Below are 20,399 nucleotides of genomic sequence, written 5' to 3' on the forward strand. Positions count from 1 at the left end.
AACTTCATGAAGGAAAAACTTAAGTTCAGTATACAAGAATCATGTGGCAAATTTTTATGTATAGAGCTTTTATTTACTAATATTAAAAAGCTGTCTTCATTCACGCAGTAGCTAAGCAAAAAAGGAACTTTAGTTGATAACATGCTATAAATAAAAACAGAGAGCCCAGTGTTCTGATGATAAACAAATTCCATCCTTCTATAAGCTGTTTGTTCATTCACTTCATGGAATGTTGATTTCCCAGGCAGTTTGCTCCTGGGGACAAAAAGGAAATGCATTTTCTTTAGAGAAGGCCGGAGGACGGGATAACGACACGGAAGCTGGATATTAGAAAGCAAGCATGGTAGTTCAGCACACAAGATGGTGATAATTTATTCCTTGTTCCACCAAAAGAGAAGGGTAATTAATTGGCACCACTGGCAAGCCAAGTGTGTTTTATGCTGTTGCTGATCCAAAGACTAGGGGGGAAGGACATATGACTCTTTGATATCAGACATGGGCTTGAACCAAAGCCAAGATCCAAACACCCTTAGACTTCAGTAGAAGTGGGGTTCAGAATCTGAACACAGACGCAAATCTACCCTTTGTGACCGTCCCTTATTTCTGATTCATTGGTCCCTTTAAGTCCTGGGAATCTTGGTGATCATCTAGTCTGACATAGGCCATAGAACTTCCCAAAAATAATTTCTAGATCTTATCTTAGAAAAGCATTCTGTCTTGATTTAAAAATTGGCAATGATGGAGAAACCACCACAACCCTTGTTTAACTGTTCCAATGGTTAATCACTGTCAAAAAAACGTATGCCTTATTTCTAGTCTGAATGTGTCTAACGTCAACTCTTAGCCATTGGCTCATGTTATACCTTTCTCTACTAGACTAAGAGCCCATTATCAAATATTTGTTCCACATGTAAGTACTTCTACACTGATCAAGTCACCCCTTTATCTTTGCGATACTCAAGGCGCTCAATTTATGTAGCTTGTCACTATAAGGCATATTTTCTAGTCCTTTAATCATTCTCATGGCACTTCTCTATACCCTCTCCAATTTATCAACACCCTTCTTGAATTGTGGGCACCAGAAATGCAGACAGTATTCCTGCAATGATCACACCAATGTCATATAAAGAGGTAAAATAACTTTTCTACTCCTATTCAGCATTCCCATTTATGTATCCAAGCCCTTTTGATCGCAGTGTTGCACTGGGAGCTCATACTCAGCCGATTATGTGCTGTGACCCCCAAATGTTTTTCAGAGTCCGTGCTTCCCAGGACCGAATGCCCCATCCTGTAAATATGACCCTACATTCTTTGTTCCTAGATGACATGCTGACATTTAGCTGGATTAAAACATACTCTGTTTGCTTGCACCCAATTTACAGAGCAATCTAGATTGCTCTGTACTGGTGACCTGTTCTCTTCAAAATTTACCACTCCCCCTAGCTTGGGTGTCTTATGCAAAGCTTAAAAGATGGTGATTTTCTGTTTTCTTCCTGGTCATTGATAAAAATGTTAAATAGCATAGGGTCAAGGGGCCCCAAACCTGAGGGAATCCCCTAGAAACACAACCACTTGATGATGATTCTCCATTTACAGTTACATTAAGACCTATCAGTTAGCCATCTTTTAATCCATTTAATATGTTCCATGGTAATTGTATATTGTTCTAGTTTTTTTTTTAACCAAAATGTTGTGTCATACGCCTTACAAAAGTCTATGTACATTACCTCAACACTATTACCTTTATCAACCAAACTTGTAATCTCATAAAAAAAAAATCTCGAGTTAGTTTGATAGGATCTATTTTCTATAAACCCATGTGGATTGGCATTAATTATATTACTCTCCTTTAATTCTTTATTTAATCAAGTCCCCAAGCAGCCGCTCCATTATCTTGCCTGGGATTAATGTCAGACTGACAGGCCTATAATTGTCTGGGTCACCCCATTTACCCTTTTTAAATATTGGCACATTAGCTTTCTGCCAGTCTTCTGGAACTTCCCCATGTTCTGAGACTTATTGAAATGAATCCCCTTTCCTGCAGTTCTAAGTGCCCCCAGATTCGGGGGTGTTAAGTCTGGAACTGGGGCCCAAAGCCCACCTCTAATTAACTCCTGTTTGTGATGATCAATTCTTTCTATTGCACCTGAGCTGAGTGATTTACATTCCCATAATGCCTTTCATCCAACAGATTAAAGTGCTTCACAGGCACATTTATATGGGGCAAACCCTCTCCCACCCTTTGTGCGCAAGAGCCCTAGCTGCAGAAAAATAGGGTTCCACTACACAGGATATAGGTAGTGCACAATGTCAGCATAGTACAGCATCAGGGCCGGCTCCAGACCCCAGCATGCCAAGCGCGTGCTTGGGGCGGCATCCCGCGGCAGGCGGCTCCAGTGGACCTCCCGCAAACGTGCCTGCGGAGAGTCCGCTGACCCCGCGGCTTCGGTAGAGCATCCGCTGGCGTGCCTGCAGGAGGTCCACCGGAACCGCGGGACCAGTGGATCCTCCAGAGACACGTCTGCAGGAGGTCCAATTGGAGCCGCGGGACCGGCGACCACCAGAGCACCCCCCGCGGCGTGCCGCCCTGCTTGGGGCGGCTGAAATCCTAGAGCCGCCCCTGTACAGCATAGCCCCACAGGGCTTCCTGACCCTAAATGGCAGAGGTGTAAGGGACCGGATAGTGGAGGTGGAGAAGGAGGAGCAAGAGGCAGGACAGATGAATTCATGAGTAAGAGGGTCTTTTTGCAATTGGGATGAAGCAGCCGCTTCTGGAGAGCAGACAGAGGAAGAGAAAGAAGCAACACCTCTTTCAGATCCCCCTACGGAGAATGAAACTGGTGGTGTTTATCCATCTTGCTAAATTAACTCACCAAGCGGATTAATACAGTCAAGCGTTTGCCATTAATACAATTTGTGGTGTTGACACAAAACTGAGCTCACACCAAGCAGGGTTCCACCTGGCATCAAAACTTCCATGCCCACAAATAACTTTAGTCAGAAGTAGGATTTTCCCCAGGCCGTATACATCTATTCCACCCAGAAAAGGCTAAGTGAGCAACAGCGAGCCCAGACTAATGGAATATAGGATACTGGACTAGATGGATAACAGGTCTGATCCATTCCTTAGTCAATTCCTGTCTCTGATAGTGGCCAGTATCAGATGCTCTTGAGGCCAATGCAAGAAACTCCACAGTAGACAGATGTAGAATAATCTGCCCCTGTGAGGGTCTCATCCTAATCCCCACTAGTCAGAAATTGGTTTAAGGTGAAATACGATGTTTTACATCCCTTCCAGCCTCAGCTCATCTGTGGGATGTAAGTATCATCATCCCCATTTTACAGATGGGTAAACCGAGACACAAAGAGATTAAGTAATTTGCCCAAGATTATGAGACTAATCAGTGGCAGGGCCATATTAGGACTCTTGAGTCTGTCATTGTTTTTATCCCTCCTGCTCTAATTACAACATGCTCCTTCCAGATGGGGTTAAATGGAGTTCGTCCACCCCTAGCTGAATGTGTTGGCGTCTGAAATGTGAACATATGGGTGGTAGTGAAGAGTTCTCTCCTGCTGCATGTTTTGCAAGTGAGGACAGGGGAAAGTTTTTTCTGTTTTAGAATAAAATAATCCTAAAGTAACAAATGTAATTTAAGTGGATATTTTTGTCTTAAAGTAATTTCCCCCTCAATATATCTTCTTGTAATTACTATTTAACGATTGTAAAGAAGGAAGCGGTTCCCTCTGATTATAGGCAGCAAAGGGTCCCCTCTGAATATAGGCAGCAAAGCCATCTGTTAAATCTGTCACGTTATTAACATGACTCAGTTTAAGAGAGGGATTTAACTACTTTACAGCTATCATTTCCCTTGGACCATATCTGTATTCGCCATGCATCCAACTTTGATTGGCTTGCAATCACTTGTTTGGAAAATAATCACTGAGCTACAAGATCTACAAGTGTTTTAAGAGATCATAAAAACTAAACCCTAAAGGGTCCTTGCCAGGAAGCCAGTTAGTGAGCTCCTGAGTCTATTAACTTTGGGCTGAAAAAAAAAATTATCACATCTTGGACCTGAACACACCCACACTTTAGGAAAGCTCTGATCTGGATTTAAACTCTGCAGATCAAGCCCACCTTTAATTAGCTTTACTGTTTCAGTGATTTAATACGTCCTTACCATTTTACCATGGGATCATTGAACATCAGGTACTAGGGCAGTGCCTTGCAATTCTGATTATGTTCTACGTACGTGTCTGCACTTGAGACAACCGCTTCTCAGGGATTCAACCATGACATAAGGCCCAATTAATGCCCAATTCTATGAACTGTTCCTTGTGGACAGAAATCTGCATGGAGCCCCGGCAGATTAAATGGGGATCTGTGCAGGCTCAAGGGTCTAACTCCCCAGGCCCGTAGGGACTTTTTTTTTTTTCTTCAATGTAGGAGAGGGTATCTGAAGAGTGACTCAACTGGTCTGTCTAAGGAGCAGCATTACCAGACCCTAAAGAGAGCTCTAACCAGTATGCCACAGCCAGAAGGTTGCTGGCCGTGATGTGGGGATACAAGGGGCTGGCTGGAGGAATAGTTAGTTAAAGCAAGGAACAGACTGGGGAATCTTGCAGACTCCACCCCGAATAGGGAGGACTTCCAGGGAAATGAGTAGACCACAATAGCAGAAATCTACCCAGAGATTCACATTTAAATTGCTGATCTCAGTGCTGTGGCCTGAGCTGAATCTCCTCTCAGATACAGCCCTGACGTGGAAGTGTAAATATTAGAAAATTCTATTAATCATCCAAACACTGCACTGCCAGACACTGCACTGTCCAGATGGATTATTTGTCCATCACACAGGGAAACAAGCTATTCTCTTGAAACCCAGTTCATGATCTTGTTGCTAAAAAAAGGACGAGCAGTCAATATTCAACATACACTGTCAATCTTGTTAAGATCTTCTGGCAAGCAGAACAGTTAGACCATAAGACAAGCCTGAATAATGATTTTTTAAAATTAGTGCCCATTTCAAATGACTCAAATGAAGAGGGCCATCGCCAAACACACACACGTCAGCTGTGTATCCTAGCAATAATCAAGCCCCAAACAGATCAGAGAAGCATCCAAAAGATGCTTTGGTCTAGGGCTCATGCTAAAGTCTAAGAACAGATGCTGTTGAGAGATTTGCCATACTTCAAAGGAAAAGGTCACAGCTCAAAATTAAGAGTCAGGGAACCCGGGATCTATTCCTAGCTCAACCACTGACTCCCTATGTGATCCTGGAGAAGGATCATCCTATTTTTCAAAGGTGAAGATGTCAGTGGGAGCTCTGTGCGCTCAGCACCTCTGAAAACAGGTCATTAGTGCCTCTGTTTCCTCATCTGCAAAGTGCAGGGAATATTATTAACCCACTTTACAGGATGTTGTAACGTAAGACTTTATTCACGGAGTGGTCCGAAGTGATATCCGACAGACATTAGCACTCTCAACCTTCCACCATGCTTGGGAGAGCAAGTGCAGTGCCAGTGTGGTTTGAATGCCCCGTGCACCATAGGTAGCATTTTGGTGTGCAGACATGTGGCGTGTTATGGTGTCACAATGCTCAAATTCTTTAGTACAGACAGGACCAAGTTCATTTCATTCACGAGCTGTAATGATGAATGCAGTCCATCTTCCTGCAAGGAGTGACAGTGAGGACCGTGAAACCCTGCAGATAAATCTAGGAAATCTGCCCCGCAATCCACGGTCTGCTGGTTCATGTGTGGACCTGGAGAAGTTGACAGACAGCGCTAATCTTTCCTGCTCTCTCCTCTTGAAATCCAGAGGTAAGAGGTGAGCACCACACTATGCAATCCCTTGACAAGGATATTAACCCCATCCCTGTAATTTAAAATATCCCCTTTTCATGAGCTCATTTATCATAGTGAAACTTCCAGGATGCTCTGAATATAAAATTCTACGCATGACAATTTAATACTTAAAATATTAAAGCAAATTATAAATGGTCCCAAAATATAGCAGCATTAACTCAAACAGAATATCCAGTGTCTCTGGTAGACAGTAATCAATTATATATAAATGGTGTGTGTGTGTTTTGGGGGACTGTGGGAGGGATGGGGTAGGTAGGGAGCAAACTCGGAACAAAGGCAAACATTCAAAACAGCTTGAAGCCTTTTAAAAATGTCAATTATTTGCATTCTTAACACATGAGCAAATGCAATCACAGTTTACTGGATGAAAGGAGATTGCTTTGGGAGATCACAAAAGGGGATTGGAATTCTGCCTTGGAGTAAAAAGTGGGCATAATTCCCCTGGAATATCTATCTAGTGCTTTACATCCATAGCTGTCAAACTGTTTTACAAAGGTTGGTAAGTATCAATACCCCCCACTCCATTTTACATAGATGGAAACGGAGGCAGAGAGGTCACCCAGTGGTCAATTGGCAGATCCTGTAAGAGCTCAGATCAGTTCCCAGTCTAGAGCCTTATTCAGTGGTTAATGCTGCCTTTCCACTGAAGTCAGTGTTAGCAATGCCGGCTTCTACAGCGTTGACTTTGAACCTGAGAACCCAAACGACACATGAACACTCCAAAGTTCAAGAAGTATGGTCTCCAACCCTTATGTCTGTCATGGAAAGCGAGTGTGGCAGCTGCAGGTCATTGTGTTCAGGAGTGCAAGATGTTTGATTAGTTTTGTTTTAAAATGGACTTTTTCAGTACAGTGCTGGGAGTGTATTTCAAATAAAATAATGATGGCTACCCCCAAAATCTGGATGGAAATTTTGCCGAAGAACTCACTACAAAATCGGCTGCAGCCAACTGGAGGGATGGAAGGTATGTTATGTCATTTTAAATTCCCTACCTACCTGCTCTTTACTTTAAGATAAAGAGTGTTCCTTTGTAGACCTCTGCCACAGCCCTTCCCTTTGTAATGTTCTAGGTTGCACATTCGTCACCATTGTCTGCAACTGGCTGAAATGTCCTACAAGCAGCATTGCAGGATTTCTCTCTCTTCTTAAAATCTTGAGGCTCTATATGGCAAGCATGCACAGAATGAGAATGACCACAGAGTCTTAGCTGGCCAGGGATCTCTTAAAACTTTTAGTGTGTGTCTATATTATATAGAACACAAAACCTATGTCAAAAGACCATTAAGATTGCGAAGTCAAGCACTCAAAAGTTAGGCAATGCCAGAATTAAAGTTGTTTGCGCGACTGTTATTTTGCTCCCTTGGGCATATGCGTTAGGAGTCAGCTTTTATTACATGACCTCAGTAACCCCTGACTCATTCAATGCACAGAATGGATGACACTCAATTAAATGACCAGCTATTCAATACTGTTTTCTCATTATTTAATATGAGACTGTAGGCTCTCTTTATTGCACACTATAAAAACTTGGCACTGAAGACAGAATTATTAATTTTCATATGAGCTTCTCTATGGTGCTTAGCACTACAGTATCCGAGTGTTTCGCCAACATTAAATAATTTATCCTTACAACACCCCTCTGTGGTCAGGAAGTGGTATTATCCCCATGTTACAGATGGGAAGGTGAAGCATAGACAGGTAAGGTAAAAAGTTTGCACTAATTTTGGGTACCCTGGTTGAGACACCTAGGACAGGGGTTCTCAAACTGGGGGTCAGGACCCCTCAGGGGGTCACAAGGTTATTACATGGGGGGGGTCACGAGCTGTCAACCTCCAACCCAAATCCTGCTTTGCCTCCAGCCTTTATAATGGTGTTAAATATATAAAAAAGTGTTTTTAATTTATAAGGGCGGGGGAGTCGGACTCAGAGGCTTGCTATGTGAAAGGGGTCACCAGTAAAAACGTTTGTGAGCCACTGACCTAGGATCTGATTTTTCAGAGTATTTAGTATTATATAACACTTCATAGGTTCACACTACCAGTTGCAAGTGAAGTCCACGGCAGCTAATGCTCAGCATTTCTGCAAATCAGACCCCAAATTTCAAGTTAGGCACCCAGAAAATGAAGAACACACCAGCTGTGAAAAGTCTGGTTTAAGTGACTTGCCTATCATCACAAAGGAAGTCTGCCGAAGAGCCAGGAATAGAATCCATTTCACTAGGGCAGCATTCAACCAATTTAACCATGACACCCCCTCTTCTTCTGCCTGCAGTCCCCTGCCTCATTCATTTCACACCTTCCATCTTTGGCCAAAAATGAGGCAGGGATTCTACAGTCACAAGAACACAGAACAAGCTTCAGACATTTCTCCAGCTCAAAAAAATCACAGGTCATCCAAAACACCCTCAGTTAGGACTTAATCTCAATCCCTACCCCCTAGTATTTCACATGATTGCAACTGCGAGTATGTAAGTGCCCCAAATTCTAAGATTCTGTTGAGTGCAAGAAACAATTGTTAGCAACAGAGATACACACACTCACAATCCACCAGCCCACACTCTCCACAGCACAGAAAACCCACAGATACCTAGTGATCACAGGAGGTCCCATTAATTTGAGGGCTTCAATTGCTTTTGAACAAAACAGCTTTGAAATACTTGGACAGCAGATGAGTATGAGAGGAAGGACCGGAAGGGCAAGTGCTCTTTCTTCATTAAGTGCAGCTGCATTGAAAGTAGTAGTTAAAGATCCAAAGTACAGCATGTTTCACCTTCTTCATAGGATACATTAGTTCAGATGGTAGAAGATCCCACACAGGAACATTCTGTACATGCCTACTAACCAGCATACTAAAACTTTGATTTAATAAAGAGCAAACAAAGATTACAAGACTGGAGTGGGACCGTGGTGAACGCATGAAGTGACTGGTTTACCCAGGAAGCAGTTTAATTGCACATCTGTTTTTATAGTTAAGTATTACAGTTGCAAGAAGTAAGAGCCTAACCAGCCTTTGCCCCAAAATTCAGAACAGCTGTTTGAAAAATGGCTGTGATTGGGCACATCTCTATTTCTCCAAGAGGATTTGAACATTCTTTTTATTTTTAATGTACAATTTTTATTATTGGTCAGCTCAACAAAAGTACAGAAGAAGGAAGCCTTACATGCTACTCAGAGATTAAGAGGTCATTCAGCCAGCTGAGCAATTTCCCAGCTGTGGCTGATAAATGCAGCATTGTCTAGAATTCATCTGTCTTTATTACACCCTGCCACAGTGGTAAATGAGAAATATAGGATAGTCTGTCCAGCAACCACTGGTGCTGTCCTGCAAGGGGACAGATGATTTACTGCAATGTCAACAAAGAGAAAATAAGCCAAGCGGGGAAGAGTAGATATACGGATAGGGAGAGAAGGCATTTCATTTCAGCGGTGCTCACCAGCACTGTTAGAGTCAGGGGTGTCTCAGCATTTCAATTATACACTCTCATTTTCCCAGGGCTGTAAAAGTTTCATTCCTAGCTAAAACTAGGCCCACACACTCTCTCAGAGGATGTCTGCTCAGGATTTTGAAAGTTTACAGATAATTTATATATGACAATTTTTAAGAAAAAACAGTACAAATCAACTTAATAAATTACATATATTCTTTCCCCCCCAGATTCAGTTTCTTACATTCCTTACTTCAGGCTTATCAGGGAGCTCAGTGTCCATGATACAGGGTGTGTGGCTGCAACGCTGGACAGCCTGGATAATAATGCAATCAAGGAAATGGGAAACTAAATTAAAACAATAGTAATTCTATATGGCTTGCCTTTCAGAGGGTGTGGCCTGCAGAGAAAGTGTAGGAGAATTTTAGCTTTTCAGAGGGCTACGTTTTTCATTGTCAGCGCTGGAGACTGAAACCTCCAGAAGAATGGGTATAACATGGGCAGCAAATACTTCCCCATACTGCCCTGCCAGTGTACTCACTCACCCCTACAAGTGGTCCCTGAGGCAGTCCGGTCCCTATTGCCCCTTCAGCCCTCAGCCGCTCTGCTCAGACTGCCAACATGGGCGCCAGTAGTGGACACTTGCTTTTTTGAAGTGGGCAACCATCCACTAGGAACTAGTCTGAAGATGCAAAGCTAAATTTTCAATACATTCTTAAAGGGAAATGGCTCACTGAGGCATGGACATAGGGAATGTAAGAAAATCTCTCCCCCCGCCCCCAATTAACCTTGTTAGCACAAAACTTTCCTAGCCATTATTTGGAGAGTGAGGCAGATAGAGCTTCTATTTCCCCCTGGTTTATTCACTGTCTATTCCCTACCATACCTCTTCACTTTCTTGCTGAGAGGTAGCATGTGGCCCCTTCTGCTAGGCCTCCTGTGACCCAAAGCAGCCCACGTGCATAGGAGAGAAGTGCTACTTACCTTTTCTTGCCATACTACCTCCCACCTGCGTGGGTTTGTCCCAGACTGATCCTTACCGAGATGCTGGAACCATTTGTATACTGAGCCCTGGTCTACACTGGGAGGGGGCGGGGTGGTCGACCTAAGATACGCCGACTTCAGCTACACTATTTGCATAGCTGAAGTTGGCGTATCTTAGGTCAACTTACCTGGCCGTGAGGACGGAGGCCAGTCGACTGCTGCCACTCCCCCGTCAACTCTGCTTCCGCCTCTTGCGAGCTGGAGTTCCGGAGTTGATGGGGAGCTCGTTCAGGGATCGATTTATCTGCGTTTAGATGAGACATGATAAATCGATCCCCAATAGATCACTACCCACCGGATCAGCGGGTAGAGATTGAAGACCTGCCCTACGGGTGCTGAGAACCAATGAACCAAACTGTAAACCCTGTATATAATGGAAACCACTTCAAGCCGGGGGAGCAGCAGCACCCCTAGTTCCAGCACCTATGATCCTTACCCCTACTATAAGGAAAGGAAACAGCCCCTCCCAGTAAAGTCTTTCTCTCTGCAGTGTGGAGGAGTGAGATGGTTTTCCAGTGCAAGCTTTCACAACTTGTGTGTCACCATCCCCCCGGGGGTGATGAAAGTCAATGGTGGGGGATGTTGCAAAGCACTGAAAATTTTATTACAATCAAATCTCACTCCCCCACTCCCTTCAAGCTCAAGTATGCTTTGTGAACCTTTTGAAACACGCACAAACACAAATTGGATAGACTTATTGTTATCACAGATGCATTTTTATATGTACAGTAAACAAGGAGTTGAAAAGACTTGACTTTGAACAAGAGGCCACCACTCTGAAAAGGGCTGAGAAACACTGGCCTGCTGGCTAGAGCAGTGAACTGAAATTTCTGATTCTTGTCCTGACTCACTGTGCAATCTTGGGTAAATCACTTAAAACTTTCGGTGCTTCCATTTCCACATTAGTCAAGTGGTGAAAAGACTTACCTACCTCACAGAGGGTCTGTGGAGCTTAATTTGTGTTAGTAAAATGCTTTGAGCTCCTCAGAGGAAAGGTGCTATGTAAGTGCTAACTATGGCATTATATCATAGCTTTGCCTCTGTTCTCACAGAAAAGAGCCAATAGAAAGTCACTAGATATCAAGCATAGAAATCACATCTCTCATTCCATTCCACAATACGGTGAAGCCAGGGATGCTTAGGTACGATTACAATGTTCTCATCTTGTAAATGACACTGATTCTAGAGACAAAAGGAATCCTCGAGAAGGCAGTGGAGATTTTTTTTCTAGCAAAAACACCTTTGGGCATTAAATAAAAACTTGTGCACTCTTCAAAGAAACTAAGTTAACCAATCTCTCCTCTACGGTTAAGCCTTACTTCATATCTGGCAGCATGGTCAAATGGCAGGACTGGTTTACAGTCCCTGGGCTCTAAAGAGTTAAAGAAAGGCTTGCACAAACTTTGCTCACAGTGCAGCTTGCAGCCTCTTTGCTCTTGGTCTCGCCTCCCTCTCTCCCTATTGAGGAGAGGGAGCAGCAGTGCTGGAGAGCTACCTTTCCTTCTCCAGTCTAACAACTGCCAGCAGCAGCTGAAGGACGGAACTCTCTGGCTAAGGCTGTTTCCATTCAAACGTCCAGGCACATGAATAGAAGACTCCCCGCACCCTCCCTTGCTGAATGAAGAAGAATATCAGCATTTATGCTGTTAAATCAGTCTGTCAGCTGGCATCTCGAGAGCTGGAATAAGAGTCGCCCCTGCCTCTCACGCAGCAAAACATTTACTTCAAGAGCAGAGAAGGAGAAAGTGCACTTTGCATGCTTGTTCAAAAGAAGATATTCTAGCTCCAGCAGTAAGACAGCAAATATTTCTTCCAAAGACCTAGCTAGTGGGGGGAGATGTTCCTAGACAAATTCTCAGCAAGTCCAAGGTCTGAACCAGATGCTCGAATGATTAGCCCCACCAATCCTGCTTGCTAGGAAAGGTAATTATGCTTTTTAAATTCTCTATTATTTTCCTACATGGTGGCACAGCTGAGGCTTAGACACATTAGTTTACGCTTTGGCGTCAAAACAAAAGTATACCATCTGCCAACGAAAGAAGAGACCCCTAACCCCCAAATTCCCACTGGGGAAAATGCAAGAAATGGATTGAAATGACATTTCAATGCTTCTTTGGCTTTTGTTTGTTTGTTTGTTTTGTTAAAAGGGTAACTTATAAAGCACACTTTGCTCTGTACCAGGGTCTTTCTGCTTCTGCCAGACAGGCAAATGAGGATTGAACTACTAGCTTAGGAAAGTCCATGGTGGTGGTTTCAAACTGTGCCTCTTACTTTAATAATTGAACTGTTCAATCCTGTTCTCATCTCTCTGTGGTAGTTTTAGTACTGGATGGAACAGCAAAAACAGCTCACAACAGTTGTCCTGAGTTTCAATGATCCTTTGCTATCTATTAAAACTTAAACTGACAGTAGAAAGAAAGTAAAGGAATGGAAGCATCTAGCTAAGATAAGAGCATTTACTGCAGTTGTCTAGCTATGCATTGGTTTTATCCTAGCCGTACTTACTGTGTTGCAGGGTTTGAACATCATTATTTCTCTTCCTTTGCTAGATAATCAAGCCATGGGGTGGGTTAGGACTGGGTCATTAAAAACAAACTAAATCCTGAGCGTGCTGAGACCCCTCAGCTCCTATTGGCTCCACTGGGAGGTGAATGAGTTCAGCACCTTGGCTCTCTGTATGTCTGTTAGGTATGATGAGGGAAAGTGCTCTGATATTAGTTTGTTTTAAGCCTCCATTTCCATTATTGATTTTTTTTATTAAACTACATAACTTGCTTGATTTAAATAATTTCTCAAAAATAATTACAAAATTGTTATGACAGAATTATCTGTTTGGAATCAAAGGGCCTCATCCACTAATATCAATGGGGAGCTGAGGGCATGAACAGCTGTCAGGATTGGACCATACTTTCCAAGTAGGTCAGAACCGGTTCTGAATTAACAAATATTGATCAACATCTTAGATCTTAGGGGATTTGGTTTCTACTTCTGATGCACTGCACTTTAAGTTAGTCTGATGATTAATTTGGAGACTCCCAAGGCAGGGCAGGGAGAGTCTTTGCCTACTCAGTTCTGAATCAAACAGTTCAGATCTTAACCTGCTTTGGAAATTGGCTTTGTGCAGCATCTTTGCATATCAGATTTGCTTACCTGCTGTTACACAACCCAGCCTCCATGGCTAGCTAGCGGGATGAAACGGCTATAGAAAATACCTTGAAATTCTGTTCCTGAGCCTTTTCTGCTAATAACAGAGTCTTTGTAAAACTAAAGCAAGTGTCCAAAGAGATCTGCATATTGAAATACCTGCTAGTCATTTCAAATTCTTATATTTAGCAGTGAAATGCTCTTTGGCTGACCTTGGTAACTGAATCCTTTCTGGAAAAGATATAGGTAATTTCCCTACTTTCAACAGTCCAAATGAAGCTGAAGCCTCCTGATGTTACCTGCAATTATATATTAATCAGACGAAAAGTAATAAAAATCCATGCTAAATCTCCACTATTAATCTCTTACTTTTATTAATTCAAACTCTTGGCTTGGAATTAATTATTGCCCTTGAACTCCTAATGCGCTTAGCATTATACAGTCTAATTTTCAGAAGCAGGTAAAGCCATTAGCCACTCTGGTCCTTAGGGAGAGAAGCAGACTTCAGTTTTCTCTACCAGCTGAGACAGCTGCAGACAAGGGGTAAGGACAATGTTCTGCGCTTTACTCATAGCATGTCAGACTACACATTGATTTCACTTCGGCAGCGGCAGAGAAATCATATAGTATTAAAGTAGGTGTAATTAAACAAGCTCCCTCCTTATCTTGTGTTTCCTACTAGCTACAGTGAGTCTGTTCTTTATGGAGAAAATTCATGCTTTACTCAGGCCAAGTATGGGAATTATGGGAATGAAATTTACTGCCCCCACCCACTCAGAGCCAAAGTCCATGGCTGTAGCACAGCCTCATTCCTCGAGTCCTCTGCTGCAGCCTGTGTGCTGAAATAGCAGTGGCAGCCCCCACTATCACCACACCAGTGCCACTTAGGATGGTAAGATGCCAGCATCCTTGGGAGGACTGACACTGGGCCCCGCCCCTACTCTGCATGCTGGCCTATGTGGGGACAGCACTGAGACCCTGTGGCACATAGGGGAGTGGTTCCAGCATGGGACTCACATAGTCCAGGGTGCTTCTGCTGGCAGTCTCCACCAGTGTGAACTTCGACCCATACTGGATAGGAATTCATTTGTACTATCACCTCCCAGAAGTCTCCTCTCTTTCTGTTTTTCATATGAAGGATAAACAGGCACGCCTCAGATTAAGAACGGAAAAGTACTGAGTTTTTTAATAATGTATGAGCGGTGTTACTAACCACTTTGTTTTAGAGAAAAGCACCCACATTATATTTTACATATATATTTGAGGCGGCCAAAATAATTAGAAATGTGGGCCTCACAAGCCTTTATATAGTATTTTATACATATACAGGCTGATTTAAACACATTTCCAAAGTCACCAGTGATTTTGGCTGCCTCAAATTTTGGGTGCTCAATTTGAGACAACATAAAGCAGTCTGATATTCAGAAAGTGCTGAGCACCTGCCCTCTGGAAGTCAAGCCCCTTTAGGGCATCATTTTGGGCTCCAAAACCCAGCCCCCCAATATCACTAGCTACTTTTGAAAATCTAGGCCTTGTTCTTTACATTCTGGTTTTCCAGGAGTGTTGAAGTATTTAAAAAACACGGAATGGGCCAGATTTATCTCTGGTGCAACTGCACTAATTCCAGGGGAATTGCATCAGCAACAGCTTTGCCCCAGTCTGCATGGTCAGGTTAATAAGTAATAAGAATGGAAGAAACTTTGAAAGAGAAAAAAGCCGGGAATCCATCAAAATATCACAAGAACCCCTGCTTTCAAAAGTGGATTTCAAAATTACAGGCAGAGAGTATAATTTGCATAGGTGTAAACTTAAACTGAAGGAGTTACTCTGGATATACACTGGTGTAGCACATTTGGCCCACGGACTGCTCCTGAAGTTTAAATGTCATCCTTATGCTCCTAATTCAATTAAAATAATATGTGCCAATGCTATGTCAAATCAGACTCAAACACAGGGATCACAATCTGCAGAAGTCCAAGGGGTTTGTTTGTTTTCAGTGGGGCTTTTTTGCTGAAGCCATCTGGGAAGTCTGGAGATTGATAGAAGATGGTTGGGGGAGAGAAAAAGGAATAATAAAGTCTGTTTGAAACTTTCAGAAATAGTATCTTTCTAAGCTGCGAAAGGACAATCCAGACAAACACTTTGACAATACATACCATTTTATTTTATCCTCTGCCCTCAGGAAGGCCTACAATTATGTGCTGATAAACCACCCTTGTTTTAAAATTGCATTTATTATAACAATGCTGTCTGTGCCAATGTGAGTGAGCATTTCTCAGCATTTCCTATAAACCTTTGATTTTTTGTAACTTGGCCATGAGAAATTCATTTGTCATAAAAATGAGATAGTCTACAATGCAAATTAATTATTTTAGCTACTTGGGCAAAACAAGCTTTTTTTGGAGTTAATCACGTGTGTTAACTGTGATTAATCGACAGCTCTGGTTGAAATGTTTTCTTTCAACTTTGTTTCATTTAGACTTTTACATTTTAATATTTAATGTGTGCATATTAGATATTTTACATTGTGTTTCAGCATTAACCAAATGTTCTTACTTCATCAAAACAAAACATTTTGAGGTTTCCTAAGAGAAATATTTTTGGAATTTCTGTTGCATGAGAAATTTTTAATTGTTACAATTTAGAATGAGATCAGGTTTTGAAATGTCAGAATTTCCCATGTGATGGAAATCCTTTTTCTGACCAGCTTTGCTTGTGGGAGGTAAGTGGGCACTTGCACACAGGACCCAGTCCACATTGGCAGAGCTTCAGCAGTCTTCTTCTCAGTGCTCGTAGGACACTCTGTGCCAGCAGTATCCAAGTTCTCAAGTTATAGCTGAGATGAGACATGCAGAGGTTTATGTGAAGGAAGGCAGCAGGGTTCATATCTTTTCCTCCATTAGTTTTAATGGCCCACATCTGTATAATCAGTGGGTGTTTCCCTAACCCATAAACAGGGCCGGCACCAGCATGAGAAGCAGGAGGTTGGGGCGGCCAATTCAAAGGGGCGACACTCCATCTGGTATCAGGGCGGCATGTCCGTTCTTCAGTGGTGGGTCCCTAATTCCCTCTCTTCCCCTTCGAGCTGCCACCGAAGTGCCACTGCTAATCTTTTTTTTTTTTTTTTGGTAGGCAGAAAAACTGGAGCCAGCCCTGCCCACAAAGCACAGAATACTAGAATAGGACACAAAAGTGAATTATGCAGGGTAACAGTTCCCTTCCTCTAAAGGTTTCAAGAGCCTTTGTAAACACATAATGCTCTTCTGGATTGCCGAATGGCTCACAGGACCACGTCAGCGAATTCATTTAATACCCCTGGAAATGCAATGCTCTAATAGCAATCAGATCAGATATCAGTTTCATATTATCCTTTATCTGTCAGGTTGGTATGATGAGAGTACAGTACAAACTGGGTTTAATAATTCTTTTTGTTCTCTCTTTCCCTTTTAGAAAGGAAGAGTTTTTAACTGATCCTAATGACAGAATCAGTTCAATGTGGAAAGTGGAAAAGACCCTGTTTTTTCCAAACTCTCCTTCATCTAATCACTGACACCCATAACTCTGGAGAGTGGAGATCATCAACCATATTAGCAAGAGATAAAACAAGCTTGCCAGATCACCCCAGAATAAATCATCTGCAACGTGATAGGTTGGCAGAAAATTCACTTCCTTTTTTCAAAAACGAAAGCCTGTATAGAGCTAAGCCTGGCAGCAACTCAGATCTGTCAGTTCCAGAAGAGGACTAAAGAGATTTGGGCAAATTAAAACTCTGACAGCATAAGAAGTTATAACAACAAAAAACAATCTCTAACAGGGGCATGTGAGAAATGACTTCCAAAGGCTCCTGTAGAGCAGTTTGCTTAACCAAGAGGGGTGAAGGTCTCACAACCAACACAACTGTGCTTTCTCTACAGAACTCTGGTCAGAATCCACTTTCAGGTGTAAATTCCCTTTCTGGATTTTCTTCATGAAATGGGAGAAGGAAGACAACATTTTAACGGTGAATAGAGAAAATGGACAAAACCTGAGAGTGAGCAATGACTGAGATTTATTTTAAATACCGAGGAAATCTTACTGGCCGTGTCCACTTGCCAACCCTGTCTACAGAAGTAAACACAACAGCAGATAAATATGCCAACCTGTACATGTACGTTGGCTTGTTCCTAACGCTCCTGGCCATCCTTCTCATACTACTCTTCACCATGCTCTTACGCTTGAAGCATGTGATCTCCCCAATCACCACCTCTCCAGAAAGCACAGAAAATGTTCAACAGTTTACAGATGTAGAAATGCACAGCAGGATTCCTAGCATTCAATGAGACAGAAGCAAAAGGAAGGAGGAAGGAGTTGCATGGTTCACAAAGCACTTTTGTTTGGCAAAATATGCGTGTGCTTTGCGGGGAGGAGAACCCCCACCTGCCCACTCTGCTCTGCAATGTACTGCACCTGTATCAAACAAACATTTTCAGCATCTAGGGCAGTATCATTTGACTCATTTGTGAATTGACAGTCATAAGTTATCCAGTAGGCTTAGGACACTCCTGCCCCCTGAAGACTGCAAGCAACATGCGTTGAGAAGTTTGGTTTCTAGGAGAATATGGAGCACATGTCCTAAATAAAATCTAGACCACAGAAGCCTCATTGCTCTCAGGAGAGACTCAGCTCCTCCTGAAAGGCTTAATGCAAATGATAAAAGCTACTATAATGACAGCCAAAAATCCAAAAACTTACAAGAATATTTTCTGAAAGATGTATTTGCTGAGTTATCTTCCCCTCTCTTGCTAGAGGAGATTCCTCGCCTGATAAGAGACTTGAACTCAAAGTTAATTTGTGGCGCAGGCTCAAAGAGCCCACAGGGCACATATGAAAAATGAATAGTGGTGTGAAAATCCCCAGACATCCATCCCATTCAAGAAGGAAAATCTTAAATGGTGTTTTTTTCCACTTGGAATAGCACATTTGCAAAATGCAATTTTGGAAATAGACAAGTGTTCCTGCTATAAGGCCAATGTGCATCATATATTGGGGCTATTACTTTCAGACATTAAGAATCAAACAAACAGTGAATAGTGCATTCCAATTATCAGAAGGAGGCAGTTCATTCAGAATGAAAGAAAACAAAAGGTAACGGTATTTGCATGAAACAAGGAGCGTGAGTCATATTCAGAAGAGACACTGCCTCTGGGTCCCTGCCCTTCCTTTGCAGAAATTGCATTCCCTAAAACTAGGTTCATTTCTTTCAGCTTTCCCAATGTCACTCAGTAATTAAAATACTATTTAATGTTAGTGAATTAAGTGGACATTGCTAACAGTGATAAGGTTGTTCTGCATTTGGACCTCTCTCTCATCTCCATGTAGTTTTCCCCCAGAAACACACCAAAACTCCCAATACTTTTCTCGCAAGGATACGAGGACAGGGGAGAAGGGGAAGGGAAGAGAATGCCAAGACCTGACACTGCAATAATAAATCAGCATGCATAGCTCTGTACTCTGGAGTCAGGGGCGGCTCTAGGAATCCCGCCGCCCCAAGCAGGGCGGCGCACTGCAGGGTGCGCTCTGGCGGTCGCCGGTCCCGGGGCTCCGGGGGACCTCTTGCAGACACGCCTGCGGAGGTTCCACTGGTCCCGCGGCTCCGGTGGAGCATCCGCTGGCATGACTGCGGAAGGTCTGCCGGAGCCGGCTGCCGCCCTGCCGGCAAAATGCCGCCCCAAGCGCGCGCTTGGCGCGCTGGGGTCTGGAGCTGGCCCTGTCTGGAGTTCTCCAGAACGACCAACTAGTGTGCTTACAAAATTAAAGGAAAATATGAGCACTGAAACAGGGGAGCAAGATTCCAACTGATCAACTGGAACAGTAAGAAAAAAAGATCTAAAATTATGAAACAATATGCTGGGAACGTCCTTTTAACATCTCTCTATATAAACATATAATACCCCGTGTAAAAAAATAAGGACTTTCTTCACATGGATCAGAAATATGGCAATCAAATATAGCATCTCACTTCTGTTGGGCCACTATCTCTTGTAACAACACATATGTACTGGGCAGGTGCTTCCCCGTGGATTTTAACTAGCACATCTTATCTCCTTTGCTCCTATCTAAATCTAGCCTTGTGATAAAGCTCCCTTGTGCTTTCCACTTTATATACAATTATTTGCCAATTCTCCTCTCTCCAAGGGCCTGGAAAGTGAAAACTCCCCACACACAAACAGTGCTAAAATTAGCAATGGCACTGACTCTACAGACCTGTAACAACATTCAGGAATTGTGGTTTCTTTATCCTTATGGGTAGGTTGTTCGGTGGGTTGTTTTTGACTAGGAGTCTGGCTTCTTTATCTCTCTATGGTGAAGAACAAGATGCTAAAACCACACTGGTCATGAATGGTCCATAGCAAGGATTAGCATTATTGTCACTGCTGTTTTGACTGGAAGACTGTTTAAAGACTCTTTCTCCATATAGAATAGCACCTTTTGTACTCAATGTACTCCATGAGATGCAGGCTCAACATGGAAAACGGTTAGTGCAGTAACTATGTAAGCAAACACAACATCCAATATATTTCAGCAATATCTCCCACACAGCCTTGGACATTAGATTGTATTTGCCTGGAAGAGAAATGTAGGCCCGGTCACAGGTTATCCTGTACTCTTGTGCCATGGGATCATCACTCGAGCATCTACTAGACCAGTGGTTTTCAAACTTTTTTTCTGGCGACGCAGTTGAAGAAAATTGTTGATGCCAGTGAGTGGTTCAGGGTGTGGGAGGGGACTCTGGGCTGGGGTAGGGGGTTGGGAGGAAGGTGTCAGGGCTCTGGGCTGGGGGTGCTGGCTCTGGGGTGGGGCCAGGGATGAGGAGTCTGGGGTGCAGGAAGTGGCTCTGGGTTCGGGGGGGGCTTAGGGCTGGGGCTTGGGTTTGGGGTGT

The 20,399-nt window shown here is 43.0% G+C and overlaps 1 protein-coding gene and 1 long non-coding RNA gene across 3 annotated transcripts in view; one reads left to right on the top strand and one right to left on the bottom strand.

Moving 5' to 3' along the window:
- The window catches only part of LOC123377864, a 40,615-nt gene continuing 20,216 nt past the window's right edge, over window positions 1–20,399 (bottom strand). The window contains exon 6 of the long non-coding RNA XR_006582367.1: window positions 1–255. This is a non-coding gene — a long non-coding RNA (uncharacterized LOC123377864). The remainder of the gene's footprint in view (window positions 256–20,399) is intronic.
- Window positions 6,258–19,081, top strand: SERTM2 (serine rich and transmembrane domain containing 2). Of its 2 annotated transcripts, XM_045031194.1 has the most exons (3): window positions 6,258–6,367; window positions 6,716–6,832; window positions 16,931–19,081. In XM_045031194.1, the coding sequence occupies exon 3, from the start codon at window positions 17,518–17,520 to the stop codon at window positions 17,797–17,799; it is 282 nt and encodes a 93-aa protein (XP_044887129.1). In that variant the 5' UTR covers window positions 6,258–6,367; window positions 6,716–6,832; window positions 16,931–17,517; the 3' UTR covers window positions 17,800–19,081. The 2 variants fall into 2 exon arrangements, with proteins under 2 accessions (XP_044887129.1, XP_044887128.1); XM_045031193.1 differs by lacking the exons at window positions 6,258–6,367; window positions 6,716–6,832 and adding an exon at window positions 11,770–12,259.

The sequence above is a fragment of the Mauremys mutica genome, chromosome 9, assembly GCF_020497125.1.
Source record: "Mauremys mutica isolate MM-2020 ecotype Southern chromosome 9, ASM2049712v1, whole genome shotgun sequence".
NCBI lineage: Eukaryota > Metazoa > Chordata > Testudines > Geoemydidae > Mauremys > Mauremys mutica.